This window comes from Taeniopygia guttata, chromosome 2 (genome assembly GCF_048771995.1).
Source record: "Taeniopygia guttata chromosome 2, bTaeGut7.mat, whole genome shotgun sequence".
Classification (NCBI taxonomy): domain Eukaryota; kingdom Metazoa; phylum Chordata; class Aves; order Passeriformes; family Estrildidae; genus Taeniopygia; species Taeniopygia guttata.
The window spans coordinates 63,027,530-63,043,888 of NC_133026.1; the positions used below are offsets into that span (position 1 = coordinate 63,027,530).

At 36.7% G+C, this 16,359-nt stretch overlaps 1 protein-coding gene across 3 annotated transcripts in view; it reads left to right on the forward strand.

Moving 5' to 3' along the window:
* The window catches only part of CDYL (chromodomain Y like), a 103,481-nt gene that overhangs the window by 84,385 nt on the left and 2,737 nt on the right, over window positions 1-16,359 (forward strand). For 2 of the 3 annotated variants that reach the window (XM_030265444.4, XM_030265445.4), the window contains 4 exons: window positions 7,617-7,873; window positions 8,466-8,638; window positions 11,631-11,841; window positions 16,021-16,164. In XM_030265444.4, the coding sequence (XP_030121304.1) occupies window positions 7,617-7,873; window positions 8,466-8,638; window positions 11,631-11,841; window positions 16,021-16,164 (785 nt within the window). The other variant, XM_072924100.1, reaches the window with a different exon arrangement.

Consider the following 16,359-nt stretch of genomic DNA (forward strand, 5'->3'; position numbering starts at 1 on the left):
GAACCTCTGAAAGTCCTGAGCCTTCCCTGTCTACTTCTTTTCTGTGTTGAAATGCCAAATGGTTTTGGGGGCAGTTATGAATGGAGCTCTTGCAAACTCTGGTGTTGAGAGCCTCCTCTATGTGATAAGAATGAGCCTATCAGTTAGTATTCACATTTGTTTTCAAAAAGAAGGTAAATATAAGTGTTCTTCCAATATAGTATTATAGCCATCTATTTAAATTTCATTTGTGATTTAGCTAAGATGTTTTAGAATGTTTTAATGTCCTTATAAGCATTATACAATGTGTACTGTGGCACATATATATTTGTGTCTATAGGTGAAACTACTGGGATGTCTTTTGACAGTATCTGTTCTAGATAAGCCTTACATTAGGACCAATATCCCACAAAAAGAGAGCCATTTTTCACATCACTCAGGGGATTGGATTAAATTGCAGTGAAGTGCTCTCAATATAGAATGTCTTCATCTTAGGAGTTAGTGTGAAATAGCTGGGTATACTTCAAGCTTAAACCTTAGCCTATTTTGCAATTGCTTTCCTCTGTAGATGAGCCCCGAGAGATGTCCTTGCTTAACTCTCAAATTTTAGAGCATTTTGAATGAATGCTGTGGTATCATAACCCACAGCTCCAAAAATATCAAGATAGAAGAGTTTTCCCTTATGAAATGTTCCCACTATTAAAATACCTCAAAAAGGGGTCTGTAACCAGGGAAAAGCTTTTCTTATTTGACTTATTCATGGAAAAAAGAAATGAAACTAACTCTTTGCCTCCCAAATAAAATAATTTTGTGCATACTACTGTGAAATATGGCTGGGATTTCTTGGCTGGAGTAATACTGGAGGCAGTTAGGAATTTTTATATATTTTTTTCCTTACAGCCATCTAAAATTGTGAGAACAGTCACGTGTGCTGTTTTTGATTTGTCAGTAGCATCTTGACTATAGATTCAGTGGAAGACAAATCACTCCAAAAACAGGCTAAAACTGCAGGGGAAGGTGAAAGGAAAATAGTTCTAATTTATCTTAATCCATGATAAAGGAGAAAGATTTTGCTACCTGTGGAGTGTTTGTTTCTCTGGTTTTGGTGAAATAATAAGAATAGAGATGAGTTTGGAAAACATTTTGCACTTCTTTCCACTGTGAGACTGGAAAGTTTACTTTAAACATTATGCATAAAAATGCACAGTTCCTCTTCAAAGACAGTAAAATTTAATCATACTACTTAAAAGATATGTTGCAAATTTATATATTGTTAATGTTATCCTTGTTGGTTTTGTGAGCATGGTCTTAGCAAATCTTAGGTCTAGTGTTTTGTTATTCCCATTTTTTAACATATGTAATTTTATAAAATTTCTCCTTATAGAATGTAAAGCAGTCAGGCTAATGTAAACCTATATAAGTCAAGGGTGAAGAAAAGCAATTTTCTCTTATATTGGTTGCTCACTTCCAATAATAGAATTTTATGTTCTGATTTAGTTGCATTTTTGGTTGGTATTATGAGTTTATCCTCACGTGGATGCTCATGTTCTGAAAAGGAAAGATATCCAAAAGCAAAAATAATTCATAGCCTATAACCTACTAAAGTCCAATATGACCAGTAATGGTGCCCTGTTCCATAACAATATTAAAATAACATATAAAGATATTTGATGCTCTGAGTAATCTAGGAAACAGAGAAAATTAGCTACACAAGGTGGGGGGGGAAAGGCTGCTGTAGACAATATTACTCTAAATGTGACATGGCAGCCGAGATTAAAAGCTAGTGTAAGATAGAAAAACTTCAAAAGTTGAGTAGAGAAATATTACTGGGGCATGTGTGTTTTTCTCTTTTCATATTAATTTTGTCCACAACAGCAGTGTCCTGTAAAAAATGTAAGTTTAATAGGATCAACATTGCCAAGTCACATTTACGATTAACACCCAAGCAAAATGTATGGGAAAGAGACGTAATTAAACAGCAAGAGAAAAGGATGCTTAGGAGTTGAAGGTAGACATTGACAAGCAAGCCTGACAGTGACTGCTTGCTGCTGAGTTGTAGTTTCCTGTTGCTGATGTTCCACCAAGATCTATCATAATTTTAATCTGTTCTTAAAACCTATAGTCCTTGTATTGAAATATGGCATATTTGCAAAAACAGCAGAACATCTAATGGTTGCCTGTGTAACTGTTTCCTTAAAACAGAATCAGAAATGGTTAACTTTATTTAGCAAGGACTGTTACAGCGCAGGAACATTCCCTCCCTCCCCTCAGTAAGAGTTTTGACGAGGGTATCAGCAGTGGGGCATTGCAGTGATCATCAGCCTATAATTTGAAGGAATATTGGACTTTTCCCATCCCCTCTCCTCCCAGGCATCTTTTGGGATGCCTGTTCTGATGCTGGTGTGTGCACAACTTACTGCTTGTTGCACTGTCGGTTTGTGCTGTGTATCAGTGGAACAACATTTTCTGGAAGGAATTAACTGAAGTTGCATCTTTCTTACATATGTGACCAGCATATTTTGAATGCTCTTTCAGATACACTTCACCTAAAATGCCGATTTGTTCTGTGTACAATAAATTGCGACTTCTTTTTCTTGCAAATATTCAGTGTGACATTTCAGGCTAAGTGGAACTTTTGTTTGATTTAAAAATGTAAGTGCTGTTAATATGCATACTCAGACAAAAAATAGGCATGTACATAGGAGGTTTAGAACCCTCATTTTTAGTTTCTCTAGTCTGTCCTAATACACTACAATTCTAAGATATTTTCTGTGTAATCACTGAAGAAGTGGACATAATACTGGAAACTCTTCTGTATTATGTTTGCATTGTGGTATCACTGTCTGGAATTCCTGTCTCCTGTGAAGTATTTGATGTAGTGCAGAGTTAAGACTGGAAAAGCTTAACAGTGTTTACAGTTAGAGATTGCTAATATATATGAACATGTAACAAAACACCTCTGTTTGTAGGCAAAAAATTAAATGTGAGGCAAGCTGCACTGGACAACTAATTTTGAACTCTTGTGGATTATATATACAGGGTACAATGAAGAAGTAAAAGTACAGAAAGAACTTAAGGAAAAAATATAACTTACTTCTAGCACCAAATTTTAATTTCTTTTTTTCATTGAAAATTCAAGTTGTTTTTACCAATCAGTTTTCCAGATCATATTGTTCCCTGCCTGGTACTTAAGTTGTAATCAGTTACAGTTGTAGATTTATTTCTGCAGTTAACACTTTAAGACATTGTTGCTGGTGGTGTTTGTTCATTTGCTTATTCAAGTGGGATGCTTCTGATTAACCCCTTCATCACTTAGTGTAGGAAAGGACATAAGTGGTGCCAGGAGGGTACAGGAAAGACATGGGAGTTCTGAAAGCTTCTTGTGAACACGGCAGGCTTCTCTGAAAATATTGAGTGATTTCATGAGTAAAATGAGAGCTGACTTTCGGTGCAGATGAATGCCAGGCATTGAGGAGGGGACAAAACAGGCTTACATACCAAACAGTGCCTATAGCAAAACATAAAACAGTGACTGGTTCCTGGCTGTGTGTTGCTGCTCAGGGAAAGGGCATTGGGTTTGTTTTGGATAGTTTTCTGCATACATTTGTTTGGTGGTAGCTTAAAACAAAACAAAACCTGAATTGAATATTGTGTCCCACTTTGGGCCCTGTTCCAAGAGTTAACAGAAGAGGAAGAAGCATGGAGAAGAATGACAGGCTTGGACTGGCCTTTTCTGGAAGAAGAAAAGGGAAATAAGACTGGGGCTAGTCAATCTGGAGAAGGGCTCTGATAAAAGGAATGAAGAAATTTAACATGTATGTTCCAGAACTTGCTGCCAAGAAATACTTTGGAAGACAAACCCATAGTGGTTTAAAAAGTAAATTGGACAATCCCATGAAGAAGAAGAATTTAATTACATGGGGTTTGGTGCAGCCTATGATTCTGTGCATGCACATTTTAGTAATTGCTAAGTTTCTGGTGGCTGGAGTTAAAGAAAATACTCAGACAGTATTGTTCACACCTCTCATGTTTTTGTGCTTGTTCCTAAGGCATCTATGCTAAGCTTTCAGAGACAGCATACTCTGTCAGTCAAACCCTGAATTAAGAGCACCAACACATATGTACCCAAAAAGAAGTGTGCAAAAGAAGCTTGGCTGGTTTTAGACCGTCTCTTTGGATGCATCCCCAGAATTGTTGCAGGGAGAGGAGTATTTGTATTCAGGTTTTGATATATAAGGTAAACTGAACTTCTCAGTAGCAGTGAGGCATGAATATCTTAGTGAGTTGCTTGGGATTTTAATTTTAGGTTGTTGTGAAGTGAGCATAACTTGTGTTTTTAACAAAAGCACCTTTGTTCTGCCCCTTTCCCAAAACTGGTATTTTGTGTTTGTCTTCCTTTGGATATGACCAGTTCCTTTCTTATCTGTTGCTCATAGCTTTATTTTTTTTCCCTCCAAGGGCGGTTGCATGGAATTGCTGACTGTTATCAGATTTTGGTCAACAGCTGCAGAACCAAGTAGTCGTCTTAACTTCCTTTTGCATCTGTGTAGTGAAGCTTTGGCTTTGTCCAGTAGTACTGTCTTCAGCTCTGAGATCACACTGTTGACAATTTGCATGTGGAAAGGTTGTATATAGCTATAAGCTGTTTTTTTATGCCTTAAACAAACAGTTCTTCATTAGTTGACAATATCCAGGGTAAATGCCTTTTTTCCCAAGTCCTTACTTATTTTTGGAAGCTCAGTTTGAAAGGAGAGGGCCACAGTGTTTTATCTTTGCTATGCTATCTCCAATAATGTCTTAAAATGCAGAACTGCTTTTGGTTTTTACAAAACTCTGTTTTAAAATACTAAAATACAGCTGTAATTATCCTGAAGATAAGTCACCTTAATGTAAAGTTTTCATGTAAGGAAATCTCTGGCAATACAGTTAACTCTCAATGGAACTTTTTTTTTTTCATCCCTATTTGCTGTGCCATGTACTCAAGATTGAGCAGCAAAACCACCTTTGCCTGTGTGCTTACAAAATGAAATATTGCTTTATGTCTGAGTTGTCCCTTTGCTTCCAAGGACCAAATGCCAAGAGAAAGAGCCCCCTGTGCTGTCAGGTATACAGGGTCCCAAAAGTCTGTTGGTGATGACAAACAATAACAAACATGTTTTAAACCTTTCAGTGCTGTGTTCTGAACTGGCTGGCTGAGTCTCCCTGTGCAGAATTACAGTTTCTAAAGCTGTCAGATTGTTTTAGTCCAGTCCAAGTATCCTGGAAGTGTGTTTATGTGATTGGAAAGAGGAGACTTCTTCCTCTTCAAGAATTGCAGCTGTCCCTTGCTTGTGGTTTGAAACTCCCAACTATTGATAAGTGTGGACAGGGTTTATATAAAATCAGGTCTCTTGCCAGTTCAATAAGCATGGAAATTGGCCTGTGGTGTTTACATCTTGAGCTTTCTTGCCAGAAGTTTTGTCTCTCAAAGTATATAATCATTGTCTCTTGCATCTCAGAAGTAATTTTCTGGTATTTGAGTATATCTTTGAAAGAATGAGTCGTGGGAAAATATAGGCTCAAAGGTCTTGCACAAGTTTACTGACTCCTCATTTTGGCTTAGTCTAGTCTATCCTGTTCTCCCAATTCTCTACCTTTTTCACTATGGCTAGGACAAAAGGACAATTTCTTCTTGTGTTCATTATGAAATGTGAGGCAACATTGGTGTTCCTGAAAATTCCCTTTCAAGAGAATTCTTTTAGAGGAATGCAATTACTGTAATACAATTTCAAAAACATTGAAAGCCTTCCTCATCAAATTCATATTTAGTATACACCAAATTTTTATTTATTCTGCTGAAATGAAATAGAAAGGAATTTTATAAGCTATGGAAAATTTGGGAATAAATGTGAAATTTTTGTGTCAATACAAAATACTAGTATAATTTTGTTTATCTCTGTCTCTGAAACTGATCACAAACTGAATCCAGTTTCTTACTCTTCCTACTCTTAATTTAAACAACTTAAAAATTTTGAGTTGTCTTTAACTTCTTCATAGAAAGTGAGATGGTAAGAGGATTAAATCACTAATACAACAAGAAAGACCTTAAAAAGTAGAATAAAATCTTATTGTATAGATCCTTAAACAGACAATTTGCCTAATTAATGATAAGGTATTTATAATAAAGTATTTATTTTAAAAATATTTGATATAAAAACTTCATTTATATCCAGAGACATTTTCTGCAATATAAGTAGGAAAATGTATAATGTTCTAAATTTTAATTAAATGTAGTCTCTTTTCATATTGTCTCTCTCATAATTCATGAGTCAAGGTAAGCAACACTTGAATACAGTGGAAATATCAAGATATTGAACATTCCAGTCACTTAAGTGAGCCTCCTTAATGTCTTCATTGGACCCACAAGTGTTTGAAGTACATTGTAATTAAAACATTAGAAGAACATGTTTGAAGAACATTGTAATTCAAATTAGAATTTGAAAAAATTTAATTTTAAAATACAGCTTATTCAGAAAGATAATGACAAATTACAATAACATTTAATTAATAATTTACTTACACATGGTGTGACTCTACTTCTTAAGACATCGTATGCTTGATGTTCTGAAGTACCTGTTAGTGAGATAAGGGCAGTGGCTTTCCAGAAGATTTTCGTCTCAGAGCTCAATTCTCAGGAAAAGTTAAAACTTTACTGTCTTGGACTCTAACACACTTTCCCAATATTTTAATCCCCCTGTCCTATGCACACTCCATTACTTTAGTATGACAAATTGGGGGAGATTTTGCATGGAGACCTAAACATACAGAAGCATTGTAGATCCAGTATGTTCTCTTATTTTCTCTAATGAATGGTTATTATTTGGCATTAAGTTTCTAATGAGCATTGCAGAAAAACCTGTCCCTTCTGTGTCAAGAGGAATGGGCTTTTTATTTACATGCCTTCAAACTCCCTCTATGTAAGGGATTGGGAACAAGACCAGCAAAACTTAATTGTCTATTTGCCAATTCCAATAGCAAAAAATGTTGAACATGAGAAAGATCTCATTGTCTATGAATCCATTAAAATATCCATCACTTCATGGATCACATCACTTCACTTCTTGTGCTCCTCTCAAAGAAGTATAGTCTGCATTTCTTCATTTCTATTTTTTTTTCAAGACTATTATGCTTTTTATGATCTTGTCAATAAAATTCTTTATTTGGTTTATTCTAAATGTCTTTTTCTTTATAATAACTTCTCATTAAAACAAAAGCCTTTTGCTTTCTCTTAGCAGTGTTGATGCTGTTAAATGATTTAAAATGTTAGAAAGGGAGAAAGCAGACTATTAATTTACTGAAGTGCATTGGTATTAGGAATGTTAAATACACATTTCTCCCCTTCTAAAAAAAAGTGTACGACAATTGGTTTGTTTGGCTTATTCTAATTGTATATTCTCAAAACGGTAAAATTAATTTCTTGAATCCCTTTGTCACTTCAGTTTTGCTCTGTGCACAGTGTCTCTTTCAATAACTTCCAGGAGACTGACTTTGATATTTACTGTGTGTTCTTTATATGAGTTGCATGTTTTCATGCTAATGGGGATTTTGAGATGCGTGAACTAATCAAATGTAATTGTACTTGTTTAAACTATTTCCAGGTACACCCACATTTATGGAAGCATTAGCAGCCAATGGTACAACCAACATCCAGACATCTGTAACAGGAGTGACAGCCAGCAAACGAAGGTTTATTGATGACAGGAGAGATCAACCCTTTGATAAAAGGCTACGTTTCAGCGTGAGACAAACGGAGAGCGCGTACCGGTACAGAGACATTGTTGTCAGGAAACAAGACGGATTCACACACATTTTACTATCAACAAAATCATCTGAAAATAATTCATTAAATCCAGAGGTCAGAACAATTCTGATTTTGGGAGGGGAATTTGAAGTCCTTGCCTTATTTCTGCTTGTTACTCAGGCGCAAAAGTACACAAAAGACAATACAGGTTCTTACTTGCAAGGTGTTATATGTACAGTTGTCTATATGTGTAACTCAGTTGCATTTAAAAACTCTGTTATCTGACCGTGTTGATCTGTGCTGTCTTTTATAAGATGTGCAGTGATTTACAGAGTGCAACTTGAAAAAAGCTTTAGCCTCAATTAAGGTTCTTTTTTTTTCTGTACTGGTTGCATATGCCATCTGCTGTCCAAATTACAGAAATGCTGAATGAGTGCTTTAGTTATAGATTACACCTAATAGATCTTTCCTTAATGATTTAATTATCTTTGTTTAAATACATTTTTGAAATGTGAAGCGTCTAATACACTAACTTCCATTTTTTTTGGATAATGAAGAAAGTTAACTTTCCTAATAAGATGGTTGAGTGGATCCTAAGGAAAAATTAAAGATGTTGAAGGGTCTCATGGGGGAGGAAGGGAAGAGAACAACATGCTACTTTTTAATGATGAATTAAAATTATTCTTATGACATTTTTATTTTTCAGGTAATGAAGGAAGTCCAAAGTGCACTGAACACAGCAGCTGCAGATGACAGTAAACTTGTGCTGTTCAGTGCGGTTGGTAGCATTTTCTGCTGTGGTCTTGATTTTATTTATTTTATACGACGTTTAACGGATGATAGAAAGAAGGAAAGCACTAAGATGGCAGAAGCTATTAGGTATGTATGACTGTCTTCAGTCATCTGATGGGTATTATTCATCATATGGCCTGGCTTGTTCTATCTTTATTTCAAAAGCCTCTTATTCAAAAAGATCTCAGACATTCACCTGTTAAATTATAGCGTCTTTATGCTTCCAGTCCTTTTCTATTTGGGTTGTCATTTAATGCATTTTTAATTTCAGATTTAAACTGGGAGTATTGCAATGCTCCTCCAATTAAAAACAATATTAAAATACTTTAATAGCCATAGGTTTCCAGAAAACCAATTTAATACTCCAAAATTCAAGACATGTATTGAATGAGTTGATATAGTACGTTCAGAGAAGTGGAATGATGGATATTTTAGAGGAGTAGATTAATACTGGTGATTATCATCCCAATGCTAGTTACCAAACCTAACATTTAAACAAATTAATCTGAACTATTACCAATTAGAAGAAAATATATAGGAAAAATGTATGGATCTTGGAGACACATTTTAACACTACAAACAAGTACATTTGAGCACTGGTTTTGAGATCCTTGTCTCTTGCATTCTTCCAGAGTATCTATATTCTTTCAGAGTCCTTCTGTTGTTGTCAATGGTCATGTTTCTAAAAAAAGGCTATGGACATGTAAAGCCTATTTCACTGGAGGCACAGTTGGTTCGTAAAGATGATTATAGTTATTTTTATCAAAAGAAATTCTTTGGTCATTTCATGTAAAAGTTGCTTATGCAGTGATTTCAGATATGGCCAGAAGCTCTTAGCACTGAGCTTCTATCACTATTTTAACTTGGGCCCTTCTAGAAACCTGTTTTTTCACCTAATTCATTGTTAATAAAATGGGCAAAGGTGACTTAAAAGACTTACGGCCACACACCCTCCCTTTCAAATAAGGTATTTTGCTTGTGTATTCTAGAGATGGTCCTCTCTGGGATATTCAAACGTGATTAAAATTATCTTAAGTCTCTGGATAGGATGTTTGTATGATGACTTGCATGAGATGGTTCCAGGTTTGGATTTGGATTTTTGGATTTAACTATTTCAGTTCAGTAGAATGAGTTAAGGAGGAGTGTTGATAACCTTTAGTGCTGAATGCAATATAGTAAAATTTTCCTGTTTTGCAGAAATACAAATATATGTAACACAGATAGGGAGCAAACTTTAAAATTACCTTAGCAATACCATACCATAGAGTCATGCCTGTATGTATTCATACACGCATGACTCTTTGTTTTTTCCTAAGAAGCTCTTGGGGGCATTACTGTTTGAGAACAGAGAAGCATCCTTATTTTGTGGGTACTGGAATGAATTGTCATTTTTGTTGTCAATGAGGATGAGAATATGCATATATTAGCACCTAATAGCATAGTATCCAGAGCATTACTACCAACCAAAAGAAGGGAGATGAGATGGGAAAGTTTCCACATGTGTGATATAGGATAATAGAGCTCTGCTGTTTATGTTCATAGTTTTAAAAAGCAGATTTATTTGTTAAGGAAAGCTCCTCAAGGAAGATCAATAATGCTTTGCCCATCTTCATTTATACCTTATTACTGTCGCTTAAAAACACAGGTAAATATCTTATGTTGTGTATAAAGTATACACAGCATATAGTATACATGAATACAGTGAGGACAGGCAGGGCTGGTGCCACAACTGTGGCACCCAGAGGTGTGGAATGGGTGCAGCCTTATCTGAGTGCTGTGGGACATGTGAATGTACCAAAGTGCTGTATCAGCTGATGCTTGTAGAGGGGTGTTAAATCTGCACCTGCCCAACTATTATGATAGGTTGGGCTGGGAGCAATGGTAGGCTTTTACAGAATCAGAAAATGGTTGAGGCTGGAAGGGACTTTGCAGGTCATCTTGTTCAACCTGCTCAAGCAAGGTCACCTAGAGCAGGTTTGCCAGGCTGATTTCCTGGGTTTTTTTTTAATCTCCTGAGACTGAGAGTCCACAAGCTTGTTAGCTGCCTGTTTGGCCACCCTTAGAGCAAGGAAGTGTTTCCTGCTATTGAGTGGGAACCTCCCATGTTTCAGTTTATGCCCACTGCCTCAATAGGCACCACTGAAAAGAGGCTGGCTCTGTCCTCTTTGCATCCCCTTTCAGGTACTTTTACATTTTGATGATATCCCTGAGCCTTCTCCAGGCTGAACAAGCCCAGCCCACTGAGTCCCTGAGTCACCTTGATCTCCCTGTGCTAGACCATCTGCCGTTTCCCCTTCACTGAGAAGTCCATAATGACACTAGGGCTAAGCAGAGGGGCAGGATCAACTCCTGCAAACTCTAGACAACATTGTTCCTAAAGCAGCACAGGATAGATAGCACTGGCACACTGCTGGGTCAAGTTCAACTTGGTATCCACTGGGAACCCTAGCTGAATTTCTGCCAAGCTGCTTTCCAGCTTGTCTTCCAGAATATATTGATGGGGTTCTTCCTCCGCAGGCACAATGCTTTGCACTTCCCTTGTTGAGCTTTAGGAGGTTCCTGTCAGCTCATTTCTCCAGCCTGTCGAGGTCCCTCTGGATGGCAGAACAATCCTCTGGTGTATTAGCCTGGTTTTGTATCCTGAGCAGACTTGCTCAGGATAAGCGCTTCCCCACCAACCAAATCATCAGTGAAGCTGTTGAACAGTGCTGGACCCATCACTGACCCCATGGGGTGCAACACTTAAATCACTGGCCTGTGCCATGAGTCACCACCATCTGGGCCAGCCATTCCAACATTTTTAGCCCACCTCACTGTCTACTCATCCAGCTCATACATCAACAGCGTGACTATGAAACTCTTAGGAGAGACAGTGCTGAAATCCTCACTCCAAACTCTGTGTAGACAATATCCACCTCTCTCCACTCATCCACCAAATATCCACCTCATTGTGAAAGGTTATCAGACTGGGTTTGAAAGTGATGTTACTGTAAAGATGGATTATTGCAGAGTTTTCAAGGGCTCGTGTATTTTACACTCTCAGTATATGTAGTGAGCGCATGTTTCTGTTTCTCTTCAGGAATTTTGTGAATACTTTTATTCAGTTTAAGAAGCCTATCATTGTAGCAGTAAATGGCCCAGCCATTGGACTTGGAGCATCTATATTGCCTCTGTGTGACGTGGTTTGGGCCAACGAGAAGGCCTGGTTTCAGACACCATACACTACTTTTGGACAAAGTCCAGATGGATGTTCATCCCTTACATTCCCTCGGATAATGGGCCTGGCTTCTGTAAGTAGCTTGCAGGGTAGGGGCTGGCAGCTTCACAATTCAGTTGGGATGATTTATCCAGTGTGATTTCAAGACTTTTTGCCTTCCTGTGTTGTCTTTTTCTTAATTTTTTTCTTTCTCTCATGAAAAACTTTCATGAGAAGCTACCCTTTATAGCTTTTCTGCTCCATGCTCTTACAACTTACTCTTCACCTGCATGCACAAAACAGAAAGCAGGCATGGGATTTAGTCCCACCTTTGGCCGTAATGGTGTCAGAAGGGTCATGTCCTGTGTACCAAGACACACCTCCCCTGCTGCTGCCTCGTGGGGACCAGCCACGGGTGTCTTGCATTCAGCACAGCACCAGTGTGGCACTCAGTGTCACTGCACAGCAGAGCACTGTGACACCAGCCAGGAGCAGTCTTATGCCACTATGCAGAATAACTATTTCAGCTTCCATGCACTTCTAACAAAAAGCTATTTAAGAATCTCCTACCTATGTTATTTTCATTTTGCTTAGTGTTTTTTCATACTGTGTTCTTTGAAAACCTAGACCTACATCCTATTCCAATTTGGACAGTATGAAACAAGTGCTTGTGGCTACACCTGTTTTCCACAATTACTGTTCGTTATAAAAGCCATTTTTTTCCCTGTAGGTATTTGTTGATTTAAAAAATAAATATTACAACACCATTTCTAAAAAATCTAATAGCTAATTGTGTCATATTTGGATTTAGTTATTAGATGAGAACAGAAAAGGTAACTAAAATAGATTAACATTTATAAGAGTATCTTTAATTCCTTAGCATGTTTCAAACTACTGATTGTTCCTTTCCCTTTTTATTTGGCCATCCATCCATTAATCCATCCATTCCGTCCATCCTCGTCCTTTAAAGACTTGTGGTTGTTACTGTTTATTTCTTTAGAAGTTGTGCAAAAAACACAAGCTCTTCCCCAGTGTACTCTTTCATTTGTGTTTGTGAATGCTCTCATTCTTCAATATAAAAATTTAAATTGAAAGCTTCCAGTGGTAGCAATTCCAAAATGGTCAGTGCAAAAAGGGGGAAAATAAATCCACTCTTTTTGTACTATCCTCGATTCTCTGCAGCAAAGCAGTGTCTCTCTGGAACAAAGCTGAACTTTACTCAGCACATTTCATGAAATATGTTCAGAATCCATACTGAAGACTTTGATAAAGAAGCAGGGTTTTTTTGTCTGTAAAAGAGAGAGAGAGAACTCCAGCAGGAAGATGTTATGAGTGAAATGCAAAATATTCAGGGAAAAAAAATATACAAAGTAAAGAATTAAGGCCTCTGTATGCATCATAACATTTTCTACAAATATATCAATTCAGCAGGAGTAGTACCACCCCTAACTCTTTTAAGTCAGTCTTAAAATACATTGTTGTTAGCTGCAGTTGTGTAAAAATGTTGCACTTTAAGATTCCTGGAAATATTTTCCATGTGGGGTCAGTCACCTTCTGTGGGTCAGCAGGGCTGTCATGGATGGGGATTTTTTTTTCCCAAACATTTTCAACCGTGAGTTTATTCCAGGAAATTTGAAGCCCAAACCTTAGGATTCAAAACTGATACCGTCTTGGAATTACCAAGAATTTTAGAAGTGTCCCTAAACTTGGCTTTTGAGTTTTGAAAATAATCTGTAAAAGACATGAAGGTGATGTCTGTATGGGGAGATGTTATCTGTCTGCCATGGAGCTCCTGCTCTGGTTTTCAAGTCCTAGATATGAAACCCAGGAGCTGTGTGATCACACATCACACACTGGGTGTCCCTGCCAGTCCCCAGCATGCTTGGCAGGATGTCTTAGCTTTTCTGTTTGATAAGGAAAACATGGTTCCATAGTGCCTGGGGTCCCCATCACAGGCAGGATCTGGGGTGGTTCAGAGGCTGCTGCCTCCTGATCATTGAGCAAGACAACTGATGTGCTCCATGGCCCTGGTACCTGTGGCCTTGCACAAAAGGACCCTGGTGAGCCTCAAAGCCCTCACTGGAAGTGAATCCAGAGGTCCAAGTGAAGTTCCTCTGTGGAAGGAGACATTTTCTATCAGAGTAGAAAAAGAAAGTTGGTAATGAGAATCGTAGTGAAATATTTTTGTCACACTCATTTCTATTGCTATAGTATATTTCTTGGAAAGTAACCACTGAGTTAATTTTTACAGCAGGTACAAAGCATTATTAAGATTAAAGCTTGTTTAGCAGTTGGTCTCCAGCAGATGCTGTGTATAGATCAAAAGTGAAGATGCCAGAGCAAGACATTTCCCTTCAAAAACTGTCAAGTGAGAACATCAATGGGAATGTTCATTTCTTGTGAGATTTTATGCTAATACTGTGTTACAGCTGGCAGAAATAAGATAACTGCACCATTCTCACTTATGATATTTAATGTTTAGGAGAACTCAGCAGTTGCAACTAAGTTTTAGGGGGAAAAAAAGGCTTTCTAGCATTCATTTTTATCCTTGCAAAGATACATGTCAAGAATATGTAGACTTGACCTCCTGGCTTAAATGCTTGCCTGTCCTAACTATTAGTTAAATTGACTTCACATTTTGATCTTTCATAGAAATGTTAAGTATTTTTAAAATTATTTTGGAAGACTACTTTTCCCCTAACTGTGTCGGAAAATGGATTCCTGTTTTAAACAACCATGTATACCTCTCTGATTTTTATCTAGTATTTATTATTTTTATCTAGCTTATTATTATCTAGTATTTATTATCTAGTATTTATTTTATCTAGTATTTATTATTTTTATCTAGCTTATTATTATCTAGTATTTATTTTATCTAGTATTTATTATTTTTATCTAGCTTATTATTATTCACATACATTCTGGAGAATGAATGGTTAATGTATGTTTGATAATGCGTTCTCAGAAGGTAGAACTATAGGGTATAGAACTTGATCATAGTGCATGAGATTTGGGGTTTTATCAGTTAATATATGTGAATCACAGCTTTCCATATTAACTGTGAGAGATGTGCAGATGGTAAAATCAAAGTAAAATATGCTAGGAAAGTGGCTGGGGTTTTTTCTTGCATTCCTAATGGACTGGCAGTCAGGAAGTAAACTGCCAGTAGAATCCAGGCTTTATATTTCATTACAAAGGAACAAATTTCAGAGTTTCCAAATTGCTTTTTGTGTAAAATGCAATACCAGGAACATGGTAGCACAACAAATAAATAATTATTTATTAAGTTAATCATTATTTGAGATCCTTAACTGAAAGTTGCTGAAATAATTGCCAAAATTTCCAGTATCGGACAACATTAAAAACCTCAGTATTTTCCCCTTAGGAATGTTACACCTGTCAGGTTTGTGTTTTAGAACAGCCTTATTCCCTATATTTCAACAATCCAGTAATGGGTTTGTCATGTGTTTTCAGTGGAAATAAGTCATTAGGAAATAATAACACTAATTTCTTTTTTTTTAAGATTGATTATTACTATGACTTTTTAAATTCCACTGCCTGTTTCCCTGTGAATGTCACTGAAAACTGTATTGAAAAAGCTAGAATTAAAGTCATTGCAGGACAGAACTTTAATGGGGAAATTGGTAAATAGTGAAGTGCATAATAATTACAAATCAAAAACATCTACAGAACTAGAGAGAGCGTCTTGTTGCATAGAAGGTAGCACTTGATTCTGTACCTTAAACCATGTGCAAGATATTTTACTAAGACTGCTATATCAGATTCTGAAAGGATTTATCAGTTCAGTATTGGACTCTTGAAGAAAATGTGAATGTTTATTTTCTATGAATTTGGTCAGAAACTGGAATACATCATTATAAAGGGCAAGCTAATGTATTCATTGGTGTTTTACAGGTTTGCCAGGCATTATAACCTCTTTGCACACACACAGATAACCAAGTCAGCAATACTGCAAGAAAGCCAGAGCTAACAAACATTCACAGCCAGGAGATGACAGAAGACATTTTCACATTTAACCATTAATCATAGACATCCACATTTCAATAACTACTGACCTAGTACTGGTCAACAATATGGACTAGCCAGCTGTAGGCCAGTATTTTTCTTTTTTTAATCAAAACTTGGAAGAGCTGTAATAAAACTATTTCAAACAGTGCAGGCATTTTTCTTTCTTATTTGTTTTTAACATTTTTCCTTTGATGAGTTTTGTCTCATTACATTTCATACCAGAAGTAACTTTTTATCCCTTCAGGCCAATGAAATGTTGTTCAGTGGAAGGAAGTTGACGGCGCAGGAAGCTTGTGCCAAAGGACTCGTCTCCCAAGTGTTCTGGCCAGGAACATTCACACAGGAAGTAATGGTTCGAATTAAAGAACTAGTCACATGTAATTCAGTTGTAAGTTTCCTTTATCTTCTTGTATTTTTACGATTAGATGAATAAGAATTAATCTAAGTAGTACTAAACTACATCTTTTTGTCCTGAAAAAAAAGTCTGTTCATGAAACAAGGACTGCATTATAGTACAACAATGTTATTTGACATATTTTTATGTATCTTCTGGGTCTGGGATTTTTTAGGATTCTTTTTAAAG